Genomic DNA, 12,826 nt, shown 5'->3' with positions numbered 1-12,826 from the left:
CTTGACCCACGTCTGCCACATTTAGGACCGCGAGATGAATTTTTAAAATTTACGGATGAAGTTGACAGTGAGTGGCACATTCAAGGACCAAAATGAGTATTTACCCAATTAGTATTTGTCATTAAAATATCAAAGAAAATACCATGAATTATAATATCTATACACAAACCACAAGGTGTGACGTATTTGTTAGTTCATTTCGTCTCTTAAGTCTTAACCATGATGATAGGAGTTCGATCCTCATCCACAAGAATGAAGTGCATGTTGTGGTCAGTCGTTTACTACTTAGTGCAAGCACCCACGACAAGGGGATTATTCATTGTTGTTGGTGGTGGATACCGTGGGCACACCCAAAAAACTAGTATCTATACATTACAAGAAAAATGATCATAGGTGTCAGCTTTCGTCGGTTGAAAGCCAACACTAACAAGCCAAACCCCAACACTTTAGCTGATTTAACTTTAGTGTCGGGGGTTGCTGTTAAATGACTCAAAGCTAACATGTAATGTTGGTTGCATTGCCGACATTAACTAACATGTATTATTAGAGCATCTCCAATGCAAGGTTCTTAGTTCTTATTTTGGAGTTAAGAACTAAGAACTAAGAACTTTACCATTGGAGGTGCTGACATAGACTCCTTAGTTCTTAAAAATAAGAACTCAGAGTTTAAAATATTAATTATTTCTCTCTCATCCAAATTACTTTATTACTTTATGGGTTTTGTTTTATTACTTTATGAAAATAAAAAGTATAAATAATGTGGTTGGTGGGACCAAATGAATAGTGGTAAGAACTAAGAACTAAGAACTCATGGTTGGAGTAAAATTGCTTGAGAGTTGCTTAAACACATGTGGCAATACGGGCCCACATGAAGAGTGCTAGGAACTAAGAAATAAGAACTAGCATTGGAGATGCTCTTACAACACTTGTTATCCTATTTTTTAATGTACACCTTTGAACTCATTCCTTGTGCCATTTTAATAAAATTCTCATGAAAGAAAAAACTATAAAGTAGAAGAGCCGGTGTTTGATTTTATTATATTTTATTCTAAATTTTAAAAATTTCTTTATATCTTTTCAAGAAAAGTGTTAATTTATGGTGGTTTTAAAAGTTAAGTTATTTACTTTTATTTTCTGAAACTTATTTACTTTTCAATAATAGGGCATTTAAAATTAAACAATACCTTTGTGGTTTCATTATATTTTGATAATTTGATTTAATTTTTTTATGAATAATCTTTTGGGTTGCAAATGTCAAATGATTGCAATTGCAAATAAGGGTCAGAGTCTAGTAGTTTTATTGGGCTGGTTTGGGTAGTTTGTTTTGTGGTGTCGAAAGTCCAAATGGTCTCCTTCTATTGGCTTGTCACATGCTGTTTTTGTCTTGATAATGGTGGGGCTCTTTCTTTTGGCCGTAATGGAATTGTTTGAGGCGTTTTTTGTTTGCTTATTTTGTTGGTGTTGATGGGGTGAAATTTGATTAGTTTTCGTTCATGTGTTTGTTTGAAGATTAATTTTTACACTCTCATTTTTTATTATTTACACATCCATTTGGTTTAAATTTTAAAAAGAAAAGAAGGTGTTAGATGTGTAAAAAATAAAAGAGAGATGTATAAAAATTAATCCTCATTTGTTTTGGGCTGCTTGTCGATTAAGTTTGAATTTTCTTTTCTTGGTTTTGTCATTTTTCTTTAAGGAAGGGATGGCGACAAGTTGTTTTTCTTATTCTTGCTGTATTAAGCACCTGATTCATAAGCAAGGTCTTTTGAGGAGATATGATGCCATGAAATTGCTTGGCTTGGCTTAAGAATATTTGGTTCGTTGGAGTTTTGGGTTATTGTAGGGGGTTTAGATAGAGGATATTTCATAATGTTTAATTTGTTTACATCCATTGGGTGTTGGTTGCTAATTCTTCAAATTAGTTTTGAAGCTGTTTGATATCTTGTACATGAGTTGTTACTTCTATGGAGAATAGTTGTTTCTCGTGTATTAATTTTAATGAATATTTCTTTTGCTTTTGGAAAAACTAATAATCTTTTATATTTTAATGATATTCCATCTAGTTAAAACATTTTTTTTGGTAAATGGTTACGTTTTTTTTTGTTAATACCATCTAGTTAAAACTTGACACCATTAAGTTGAAGAAAATTGTATGAAAATTTAAAACATTAGGAAAAGGAAGGCAAACAAAACCATTTTGCTATCTATGCTTTTAATAAAATACTTTCACGAGTATATGTGAATGCTTGAGTACCTTGAAACCATTAAATTGACAAAAAGTGCTATGAAAATATATAGCAAAAAGTAAATGAGGGGAAACAAATGTCATTATATCTGCGCTAATAACAAAATACTTTCACAATGAGATGTGAGTGCTTGAATACCATTACACAAGATTAAACTAAACTATGTTGATAGGTTAATTAGAAATTTCAAACAATTTTTCCAAATATTGACCAAAATCATATGAGTGCCAAATCAGAATAACAAATTAAAGAACTTATAAGATGCGAGAAATAAAAGTTTATCATCTTCTTCAAGAATTAAACCTTTCTTAATATATCATTGTTTACATCCCAAAACTTTTCCACCTCCATCATGTTATGCCATCAAATATACACACAATATAATCAATATTTTTATTTACCCTATAATAGAAAACACAATAAAAAACTTAATTATATAAATTAACTTAGTCACAGGCAACAACTTAGCTACAATATCATGTAAAACAACTTGATATAGTGCCACATGATAATCAGGAAGCAAAAGCCAAAAACAAAAACCAGAATTCAGGATATTCAAGGATTACATTACTAAACTTCAAATAGACTCACTGTATTCCTTATATAAATTTCATATTTTAGAAGAGAGGAGCTCTGCAGGGTGTTCCCTTTCTTTTGTTACGCTGCGTCGGGGGTTTAACAGTTCCCACATATTTTCCCTGATTAAGACTCTGAGTGAAAATAAATGGAGGATTTGAATCATTAGGCTTCCTTGAAACAGCTTCAACCTGAGAAAGTTTAGATAAAAAGGTCAAAGAACACTAAGTACAAAGTCCAATTTAATGGAAGAGGGAGTAAATAGATGAAAAACATAAATTTTCACCACCTTGCATGAAATGGAGCAGTAACGATATAAGTCAGGCTCCATCAACTTCCTGTTACAGGTGCGGCATGTTTCTTCACTCTTTTTTGCTGAACCAAAGTGTGGAAGAGGCTTCAGAGAAATAATCATATGCGAATTGCATTTGTAGGGCTGCAACCAAAGATAAATCAAATAAAAATGTATAGTGCTGATTTTGGTTACTAAATTTCACTTTCTAAATCCAATATTCAATTATTTCAAGAATATGTAAAATGTAATAAGAATTGTTGACGTGTTTTAAAGGCCCAAATTTTTATTTGAGTTGTACTAAGTTGTTTGGTTAACTAGAAAAAATGGAATATTTTGACTTTATTCCATTAGAATTTTTATAGATGTGATATGAAAAATACTTTTGAGACCGTCGTCGATAGATATGATTTTATGTGCCAGTATATTATGCAAGAACACATGAAAAAAATAAAATAATATAGTGGTAAAAAATCCCTACAAGAGGATATTAAATATGTCCATGAAGAAGAAGCTAAACGAGTTGCAAAATATTTAGTGATATCTTGTGCTACCTCTATATTCATACATGCTTCATTTAGTTGCATAATTATTCCTAGGTCAGGTGATAGAATGAACCTTAAAGTACGAGCAATAACCACATGAGCTAAATCTAGTAAGTTACATCTTATATGAAAAAAGTATCACCTAGTAAAACAACCAAAGGGGAAATGAATAAAAAATACTCAACTCCACAATGTAATGTAGATATCTAATTAATACTTACCAAAGCGATAATGATATCCCTCAAATTCTCACATGAATTTATGCAAGTTATAATACCTTAAAAAAACTAATTCATATACACAAGTTATATTGCGTATATTTAGATAACACACATGAAATTTTCAGTCAAAACCTTTAAGTCAAGGTAGAATGTTATACCTGAATTTGTGAGCAGTCTATATACTTTTCAATTGAATCAAGAGAGACAACATCTTTGTAACTGTGTCTGTAGATTTTAAGCATCCTGTGTTGGTGATGAGTTTCTGATGATGCACAATGTTGACAAATAGACAGCTTGCAATCTACGCAATACTTGTTCAACTCATTCCTATTTAATTGATGAGTTGAGCATGGGTCAAAGAAAGTTTTGCTTAAAAAATCCTCAAGCCATTTTGGCTTGCAGACTTTATTCACCTGCTCTCCCTACAAAGTATGGCATGTCAGTAAAGCTTGTACCAAAAGTTATTAAAATGAATCATCACTTATCCCTCTATAATTTAATCATTTTCATTTTTTTTCTTTCTTTAATTTCTTTGTGTACTGTAAAATTTGGTATTTCTACTTAAATATTAGTGATTTTTGGTTGCTAATGTACTTTGTTACATTTAACATCAATATATCTAAACTCACTTTATTGTCTATCGATGTTATCGTTTACCATTGAGACAAAAAATAGCATTACAAAGAGCAAAAATAATTAAAGGTACACTATCATTTCTAATCTTGAGAAGAAGAGAAAAAGTATAACAAGTTATTCCATGTAAAAATATATGGAGATGTGTACATAGCGAGTAAAACTGACTAGATGTTAGAGATCAGGATGATAACAGTTTATGATGAAGCAACACATAACTAGAGATCCTTCATTTCAAGCATTATTTATTATTTTTTTAGGATGTTCATTATTAAAACACAACTAAAGGGAAAAATGCAGCATTTTAACATGTGAAAAATTCCTAAGACGACAATCAAAGTAGATATACCAAATATATAAAAATTTCTATCTACTTGCACAAGAACTGTTATATTTAATCTATGAAACCATTCCAATTCTAGTAAAATTACTTTTTCTTCATTAACCTCATTGATGAGCATATAAACAGAGGAAAAAATCTAGAAATTTTTTTATCATCCTAAGTCACTTTTCTAACATGAAATTTTGTCACCAAAAAAATACTTCATTTACCTGACCTTTTTTTTTTGAAAGAAGAGCGAAAATATCAAAAGAATAATCAAAATACTAAAGATAAATGATCTGCTAGATTTGTATAAAATAAATATACAGGAAAGGTTTTCTGATTATATACCTTGTCCACTTTTTTGGATGAAGAAGCACTCATCGTTTCCTTCTTTCAAATTGAGATGATAGTATTTGATTTTATTTCAGAATGAAAAGATGTTCAAAGAAGAATTATAGATTCAACTGGAAGAACTTTCCTAACATAAAATAAACAGAGAAAAAGGAGAGAGTGAGAGAAAGGGTCTCCCACAAAGAATACATCTAGATGGTGCTAAAGAGTGCTTATATACTCAGTGAAGAAAAAGACATTCATTTGGTAAAAGTTTTAATTTACAATGATAATTGAGAAATTGCAGTTAATCCTCGTTAACATATTTTCTTACTGCAAGACGATGTTTACTCAACATTTCAACTTTTCACTTTAGTCTGTTGTATTACTCAGCAAATTGGCATCTAGTACAAAAGCTGGCGTTAATAGTGTGCATGTAATCAAAACTTACAACTGGCAAAAGCACCCGATGATGATGGTAATTTCCTCATAAATTTTGAAAATTTTAGATGAAGCCAGTAGAGAGTGTGTGACGTTACTGGTGTGCATGTAATTAAATCTTACAATTGGCAAAAGTGCCAGATGATGCTGATTTCCTTAGAAATTTTGAAAATTTTGGATAAAGCCAACCAGCTAAGAGTGTATGACGTTACTAGTGTGGCTGTAATCAAATTTGAAAATTGGGAAAAACACCCGATGATGATGTTGATTTCCTCAACAATTTTGAAAAATTTAGATGAAGCCAATAGAGAGTGTGTGACGTTACTGGTGTCCATGTAATCAATTCTGACATTTGACAAAAACACATGATAATGATACTGATTTCCTAAAAAAAATTGAACAATTTAGATGAAGCCAACATAGAGAGCGTATATTAACAAAAAGGGGAAAAGAAGTAAAAAAATATGAATCAATGTTTATCATTAACATATCATCAAAAAGACCATGAACTATAGTAACTATAGTATTTGTAACCTCTGTGACCAATAATACAAAAAAATTTCAAATACACATACACAAAAGTTTACGTTTCAAAAGATCATGAATTGAATCAAAATGTCAAGCTTTCTAGCATCATACCAGAAAACTATGCGAGGGAAGCGCGAAGGATTAGAGGAACAAAGTGGATCGGTCCAAAGACTAAAAAGTAGAAACGACAAAGTAGTTCAACTGCTGAATTTCGAGGTAAGAATTTTGAGTGGGATACTAAATCCAAGAGTGTTTGATAGTGCTTGGTTGTCCTCGAGAACTAGCACACAACATAGGGTTTCCAGCTGGTTGGCAAAATCTTATAGATTTTTTTTTGGAAAAGTGGCTTGAGCTTTGTGTTAATAATAAAGTATGAAAAAATGATGCTTTTTGTTAACAACTATACTAATTATTAATAGAAAATGGTCAAGAATACACTAAGTAATATTTGTTTATAAAATAATATTAAGTATTAAAACTGTTTAATGAAATGATGTTTTTTGTTAACAACTATATAAAAATTACTTTAGAGAAATTTTAATGGTATTTATTATTATTAGTTATTAACTCTTCTTTGTGAAAATAAATTTCAATGATTAACTCTAATGGATTTGACCAGAGCTATTTTCCCTTTATTATATTAGTGATAATACTAATTAGCTATTAATGATTTTTTTATCTTACTAGTCATATTAAATATAAATAATAAAATTTGTTAAATTACTAGTTATTAATAGAAAAAGTTCAAGAATACAACTAAGTAATATTTTTATAAAAAATAGTAAGTATTAAAACTATTTAATGAAATTATACTATTTATTAAAAACTATATGAAAAAAGAATTTAGATGAATTTTAATGGTATTTTTTTGTTATTAATTATTAACTCTTCTTTATCAAAATAAATTTCAATTATTAACTCTTATGCATTTTTTTTGAATGTGGAACATATATTAGAAAAATTAAGTGGGCTATAGAGGCAGTTACATCAGACTCAATAAAAACAACACAATCTGGCGGAATCTCTTCAATCCAAACACAGTTTGGGTACCTTGAAGAGTTATTAGCCAAGTGATCAGCCACAAAGTTTCCAGATCGACAAACAAAAAACTATTAAAAAAAAAAACAAAAAACTTGCAATCCTTAATAATATTAACTAAGTAAGATACCCCTTGCATAAACTTATGCGAAGTTTCATAGAGTTGAAGGCGATCAATCTCCGCAAAAATATCTAGAACAAATAAATCCATAGCAAGCAAAAGGTACCAACAGAAAGCTATAGCGCGACGAGCAAAGGGGAGGAAGCCTCCACCGGGTACATCATTGCTGCAGCCATGAATTTGTCGTTCTCATTCCGAGCTATACACCCCAATCCAGCAGCTCCTCCAGGCCCCAAGGAACCAGCTAAATTCAACTGAACAATATTCTGACTTGGACGCCGCCAACAACTAGGGAACTCACGATGGACACCAGCAGCTGGGGCACTCGGCGGTGCTGTCAAAGCGTGCAACCGTGATACCAAATCATCCACAACCGAAGACACCCCATGAAATATAAGTATATTCCTTGCTTCCTAGATAACAAACAAAAATTTAATACACGCACCTGTCATGGCTGGGTCATCAAGAGAAAAAAAAATGCTGCAACATACTCTCTATCGTGTTGTCTCCATGAACCGTCAAACATCTCGGGAAAGAAAACCACCACCGGACATAAAAGAAGAGCGTGGTTGATAGATTCAGAAGCCTCATTGCTAAAGGGACACGAGTCCTCGACATCCACCCCCTGAACGCGAAGAGAATGGCGAACAGGAAGGACGCCACTGGTAGCACACCAAGCTACCTCTTTGCAGCGATGTAGCTAGCCAAAACAGCCCGTCCTTTCGAGCTATCATTGAAAGAGGAATTTGTAGAATGGCCCTGGTTGTAGGAGGCTATAAGACAAACTCAACAAGCTCCTGATTCCACACTTGTAAACTAGAATAAAATAATTGGGAAACAAGCTATAGATTGGCACTTTCGGCAAGCTCATCCCTATCGATAAGTAGGACATCTCTCAGAATCCATTTATCCCGCTAAATATCAATACTATGGCCATTACCCACCTTCCACCGAGCTCCCTCCTCAAAAACTCATCTCGTGCGAAAGATATTCATCCACTCATAGCTTGGTCGACTTCCTTTTTTTGTAGCACAAAGAGATGCTTGAGGGACATACATCGCTTTAAACAACCTTCCAAGGAGAGAATCCAGATTCCTGTGAAGTCGCCACCAATTTTTTCCCACAAGGGATGTGTTAAAAGCCTTAAAATCCATGAACCCAATGCCTCCATCAAACTTGGACCTGCATAGGGTGTCGCATTTTAGCCAATGGATGCCCCGCCGAGAGCCTTCTCTACTCCAATAAAATTCCCAACTCCATTTTTTATATTATGATACAAATAATTAATTCATCACATATTAATTAAATTTATTTAAAATATTATTTATCAATCATAAATATGAAAAGAATAAAAAGGCTTAAAGGGTCAAATGGCCCCTGGAATTACAAAGGGAATAAGTTCTAGGACCTAAATTTTTTTTACATCTGATGACCCGGGTTTTTATGATGTTTTTAGGGTTTTTCCTTGTAGGTTTTGAGTCTTTTTCTTGTGTCTCATGTAGTGTTTCATGCATTCTCATGCATTTTTACTTTTATTTGTGCATTAGCATTAGTTTAGTAATTTTGTAGTTTTATAAGGGCTTTAGTTGCATTTTATTAGAGTTTAGGAGTCTTAGGCAATTTCCACTTGTTTTGGAGCCTTTGTGCAAAACTGACCTTTAAGTTTCAAGATATTTTCCAAGCTTGTTCATCAAGGTTTCAGGTTGAATCAGCTGAAGATGGAGTGTCTAGAGGTTTGGAGAATTGAAGGGAGGCTTAAAGAGGCTTAAAGAGGAGTAAAGAGGAGTTAAAATGAAGATCAAAAGGTTTTCCAGCGAGTCAGAGCGCCTAGGCGTGCTCCATTGGCGCATAGGCGCCAATTGCTTTTTCCAGGGTTCTGGAATTGGCGCCTAGGCGTGCTTAATTGGCGCCTTGGCGCCAATTACCTTCCAGAGGCTCATTTTCAGGATGGAATTGGCGCTCAGGCGCTCTGAATTGGCGCCTGAGCGCCCGGAACAGCCCAAACTCGTGATTTTTGCCTATAAATAGGATTTTAGTCATTTTCTTTTGTAATCTTTGATATCTTTTCACACTTTGTAAAATTCAAAGGTAGAGGATCATCTAGGAGAGTGAGAGAGGGCTTCCAAGCTTGTAATTCAGGTTCTTGCCATGCTTGGCTAATCTCTCTTCTTTTGCTTTGGATTTCTTTGTAAGACTTTTTGTATTTGAGTTATAATCTTAAGTTCTTTCCCACATGTTCTTCTTCTTTCCTTGAATCTCATATCCATGCTTTATGTTTCAAGTTAGAACATGTGCTAGCTTTATGCTTTTCTATAATAGAACGGAAGTTTGTTATAGATTAGGGACTTGTTATGGGATTACCTCTTCTATACTTGCTACTAGGAATAGAGGAAGGGTTGGGGTTTGTTGGCCTGAACTTTATAATCTTTATGCTTCAAACAAATGTTTAAGTACGCAAGGAATTAGGCTTATCTTTTGGTTTGAAAGAATTATCTATGCGAGGCATCGATAGGTAGTTGCTTAGGCTATAACATCAAGGAGAGATTCATGAGAACATGTGCTTAGAATGATGTGCTTGAATTGATTAGTTGAGCAAGAACCCAAAGTAAATCACTCTTTCTTTTCATTTTCTGTTTCATTTCTGAATTTATATTTCCTTTTTCCTTATTACTACTTCGACATATGTTTGCCTCAATAAAACAAACCTTCAAACTCGAGGCTTAAACCGAATCTATTCACTCACAATCCCTGTGGTTCGATATTTAAAACCGGGTGGATTCCGTACACTTGCGGATTTACCAACAACATCAAATTAAGTCTCTAAGAATTTTTTTTTTAATTCAATTAAGGACAAATGATGTCAGACCGTGATGCGGCTTCAATTTTAGCCTACTCATCTTTTCCACGTGGCATTTAATTTTTTTTTAAATAATTAATTCAAAAAGTTAAATTTTTTATTCCAAGTCATAACTTAAAAATATAACTTTAATCAAACATTAATCTTCAGAAAATTCCAGACTTCTTCTACTCCAGACCTACTCTCCACCACAAATCCCTCCCATCAACCACCACGCACCCCACCACAACCCTTTCCATCTCTCCTTTTCCTCCGTCGGTGCATTTCCCTCTCCTCGACGCCTTCCCTCTCCCTCCTCCACTTCTAATTTCATGATCTGTGTAAGGTGAAGCGGGGGTGGAACTGGGCAGTTGCAACGCTGGTCGCACATGGTTATTACCACGGTGAGGAGTGGCGCAGTGGCTGAGGGTCTGGTGTTAAGAACCCCCTCCCCAATTTGAAGATCCACCATCCCCGTTCGGATCTAGGTTTTGCAGTCGGTGGAAGGATGTTCTGGTTTTACCACCCCTCTATTTTTCTCCATCATCTTCTTCTTCGCCTTTGAACTCTTCTATCATCTCGAACCATGAGCAGGTCAGGTCAGCCACCAGATTTGAAGAAGTAAGCATCGCTCTCACTTTTTTCACCCATTTGTTATTACCTTATTTTATTTTATAATTTCGGCTGCATTTTTTCAGATTTCCGTACCCTTATTTTGTGAATGCGGCATGTACATGGACAAGATGCTTCAAAGTAAGTTTATGTACTTTTACCTTTGCTAATTGTTCTTGTCTGCCATTTTTTTTCCCTCTGATTGAGGTTTTTGAATTGACTTGTGTTCCTGTATTGTTTATTGGTTAATGATGATTCAGATCTGCAGATGAGTATTATGGATGTAGATTTCCAGATCTGAAAAATAGAAGAAGGTTGCAAGATAGAGCTTGGGAAAGAGAGGCTACGCACAAAAATAAATGATAAAAATCAGCCTCTTTGATTTGTTTACCCTGTTGCTGGTAGTTTCGTTTTTCTGCATACTGGGAGAGGGTGTCTTTTCTTGTTGTTGAACGTTGTTTCTGTTTCTTTTCTTTTTCCCCTTTGTAAATGGGTCTTGCTAATTCATTTAGTTATTCAATTAGTCAGGGCAGCCACCAGATTTGAAGAAGTAAGCAAAGATAGATATTTTGAGACGGGTAGAGTGGAATATTGAATTTTATGAAAAAAAAAAGAATTACAAATGATGAAGAAGAGCAAATTTCTGGGTTTTTTAAGTTTAGGGGTTGAAGATGGAAAAAAATAATGGAGGACGAAGATGATTTTTTGGAATTGCAAATGATGAAGAAGAGCCAATTTCTGGGTTTTTTTAAATTTAGGTTTTAATATATGAGTTGGAATTAAAAAATAAATAGTTTATAATTTTTCTAATTAAAAAAATTTAAAATGTCACGTGAAATTGCTGACTAGGACAAAATTGAAGGCTGACAACATTTGGCCTTAATTGAATTAAAATAATCTAGGGACCCAATTAGATGTAAAAAAATTTTAGGGCCTGAAACTGATTCTCTTTGTAATTTCAGGGGCAATTTGACCCTTTAAGCCGAATAAAAAATATAAAAATGATACTAAGTAATATTATTTTGGTCAAATTGTACTCATATCCTATGAGATTTTTATTGTTGCACATGTACAAGCTACCCTTATTTTATGGGAAACATAAAGTTAATCTCTCATGTTAGTTTATTATTATTGCATTGACATCCCATAACATGTATCATTATAACACTCATCACCCCTTTACTATTATAAGTGATTTATGAAGAAGGGGAGTTAGTGCATTTTACAAAATAAGAGGATGTCAATGCAATAATGAAAAACTCCAGAGAGGTCAATGGTCTAATAAGTAGAATAGTTATTTGCGCAATAGCACAACACTTTCACTAATGTGATTTTGTGGTCTAGCTAGTAGAACAACTATTTAACAGTAAAAGCGTTGTGTTTTATGGTGGAGCTGAAGATCTTTAAACTTACGGTTTGGGTTATTTCTAGGCGAATCAAAAAAATTGTTCCTCCTAAATTGGTGTTGTTTTTTTGCCAGACAACAAATATCAAAATTGTCGTGAAGGTTAATTTATAGGGGTGTGGCATAGAGATTGAAGATGGCAAGTACCTTGTGTTGGTTGTTTGCACAAACTGCAACTCACTTGTTGCTAGGTGATGACCCGGGATTTCAAGCTATTTTCCTAGTTTATTTGCATGCATTTTAATGTATTATTTAAAATATTTTAATCATTTTAGGACACTCTAGGCCTATTTCATGCATTTTAATATTTTTATTTAGTTTTAGTATTTTTCTACATTTTATATTATTTTTCTAGATTTTATTAGGATTTAAATTAGCTTTATATTCTATTTAATTATTATTAGAATTTATTTACTTTAATTTAGGATTAGATAAGTTTATTTTAAGTTGTTATCTTATTTTTATTTTGCTTTATTGTTATTTTAGGAGAAGATTTGAGAAAGAGAGAGAAAATCAGGAAAAGAAAAGGAAAAAGAAAAGAAATTTGCTGCTTTAATTGGTTCTGTTCCAGTGTTCCGCGCGTCCAGGTGCTTATGGTGTGCCCGCACATCTGAGTAAGCCAACGTAGCCGCTAGGGGTGTACAAAACCCGGCCCGACCCGTCAACCCGTCATGGCC

The 12,826-nt window shown here is 33.4% G+C and overlaps 1 protein-coding gene across 1 annotated transcript; it reads right to left on the bottom strand.

The window, feature by feature from the left end:
• Positions 1-2,863: 2,863 nt before the first annotated feature.
• LOC130724862 (protein RGF1 INDUCIBLE TRANSCRIPTION FACTOR 1-like) lies at positions 2,864-4,318 on the bottom strand. The gene is made up of 4 exons (XM_057576131.1): positions 4,294-4,318; positions 4,039-4,142; positions 3,112-3,258; positions 2,864-3,013 (listed from the first exon to the last, which is right to left on the bottom strand). The coding sequence occupies exons 1-4, from the start codon at positions 4,316-4,318 to the stop codon at positions 2,864-2,866; spliced, it is 426 nt and encodes a 141-aa protein (XP_057432114.1).
• Between the last annotated feature and the right edge of the window lie 8,508 nt (positions 4,319-12,826).

The sequence above is a fragment of the Lotus japonicus genome, chromosome 6 (assembly GCF_012489685.1).
Source record: "Lotus japonicus ecotype B-129 chromosome 6, LjGifu_v1.2".
NCBI classification, from domain to species: Eukaryota; Viridiplantae; Streptophyta; class Magnoliopsida; order Fabales; family Fabaceae; genus Lotus; species Lotus japonicus.
Note: the sequence above shows the minus strand (reverse complement) of the source record. Positions and strands in the feature narration are given on the sequence as shown.

What these genes read in the sequence shown, in the direction of transcription:
- LOC130724862 (XM_057576131.1), bottom strand. Translation starts at nt 4,318, where the DNA reads ATGCCATACTTTGTAGGGAGAGCAG. An exon ending in ATACTTTGTAGGGAGAGCAG is followed by an intron (nt 4,143 to 4,293) that starts GTGAATAAAGTC and finishes GTGCATCATCAG; the next exon opens with AAACTCATCACCAACACAGG. An exon ending in ACTGCTCCATTTCATGCAAG is followed by an intron (nt 3,014 to 3,111) that starts GTGGTGAAAATT and finishes AAACTTTCTCAG; the next exon opens with GTTGAAGCTGTTTCAAGGAA.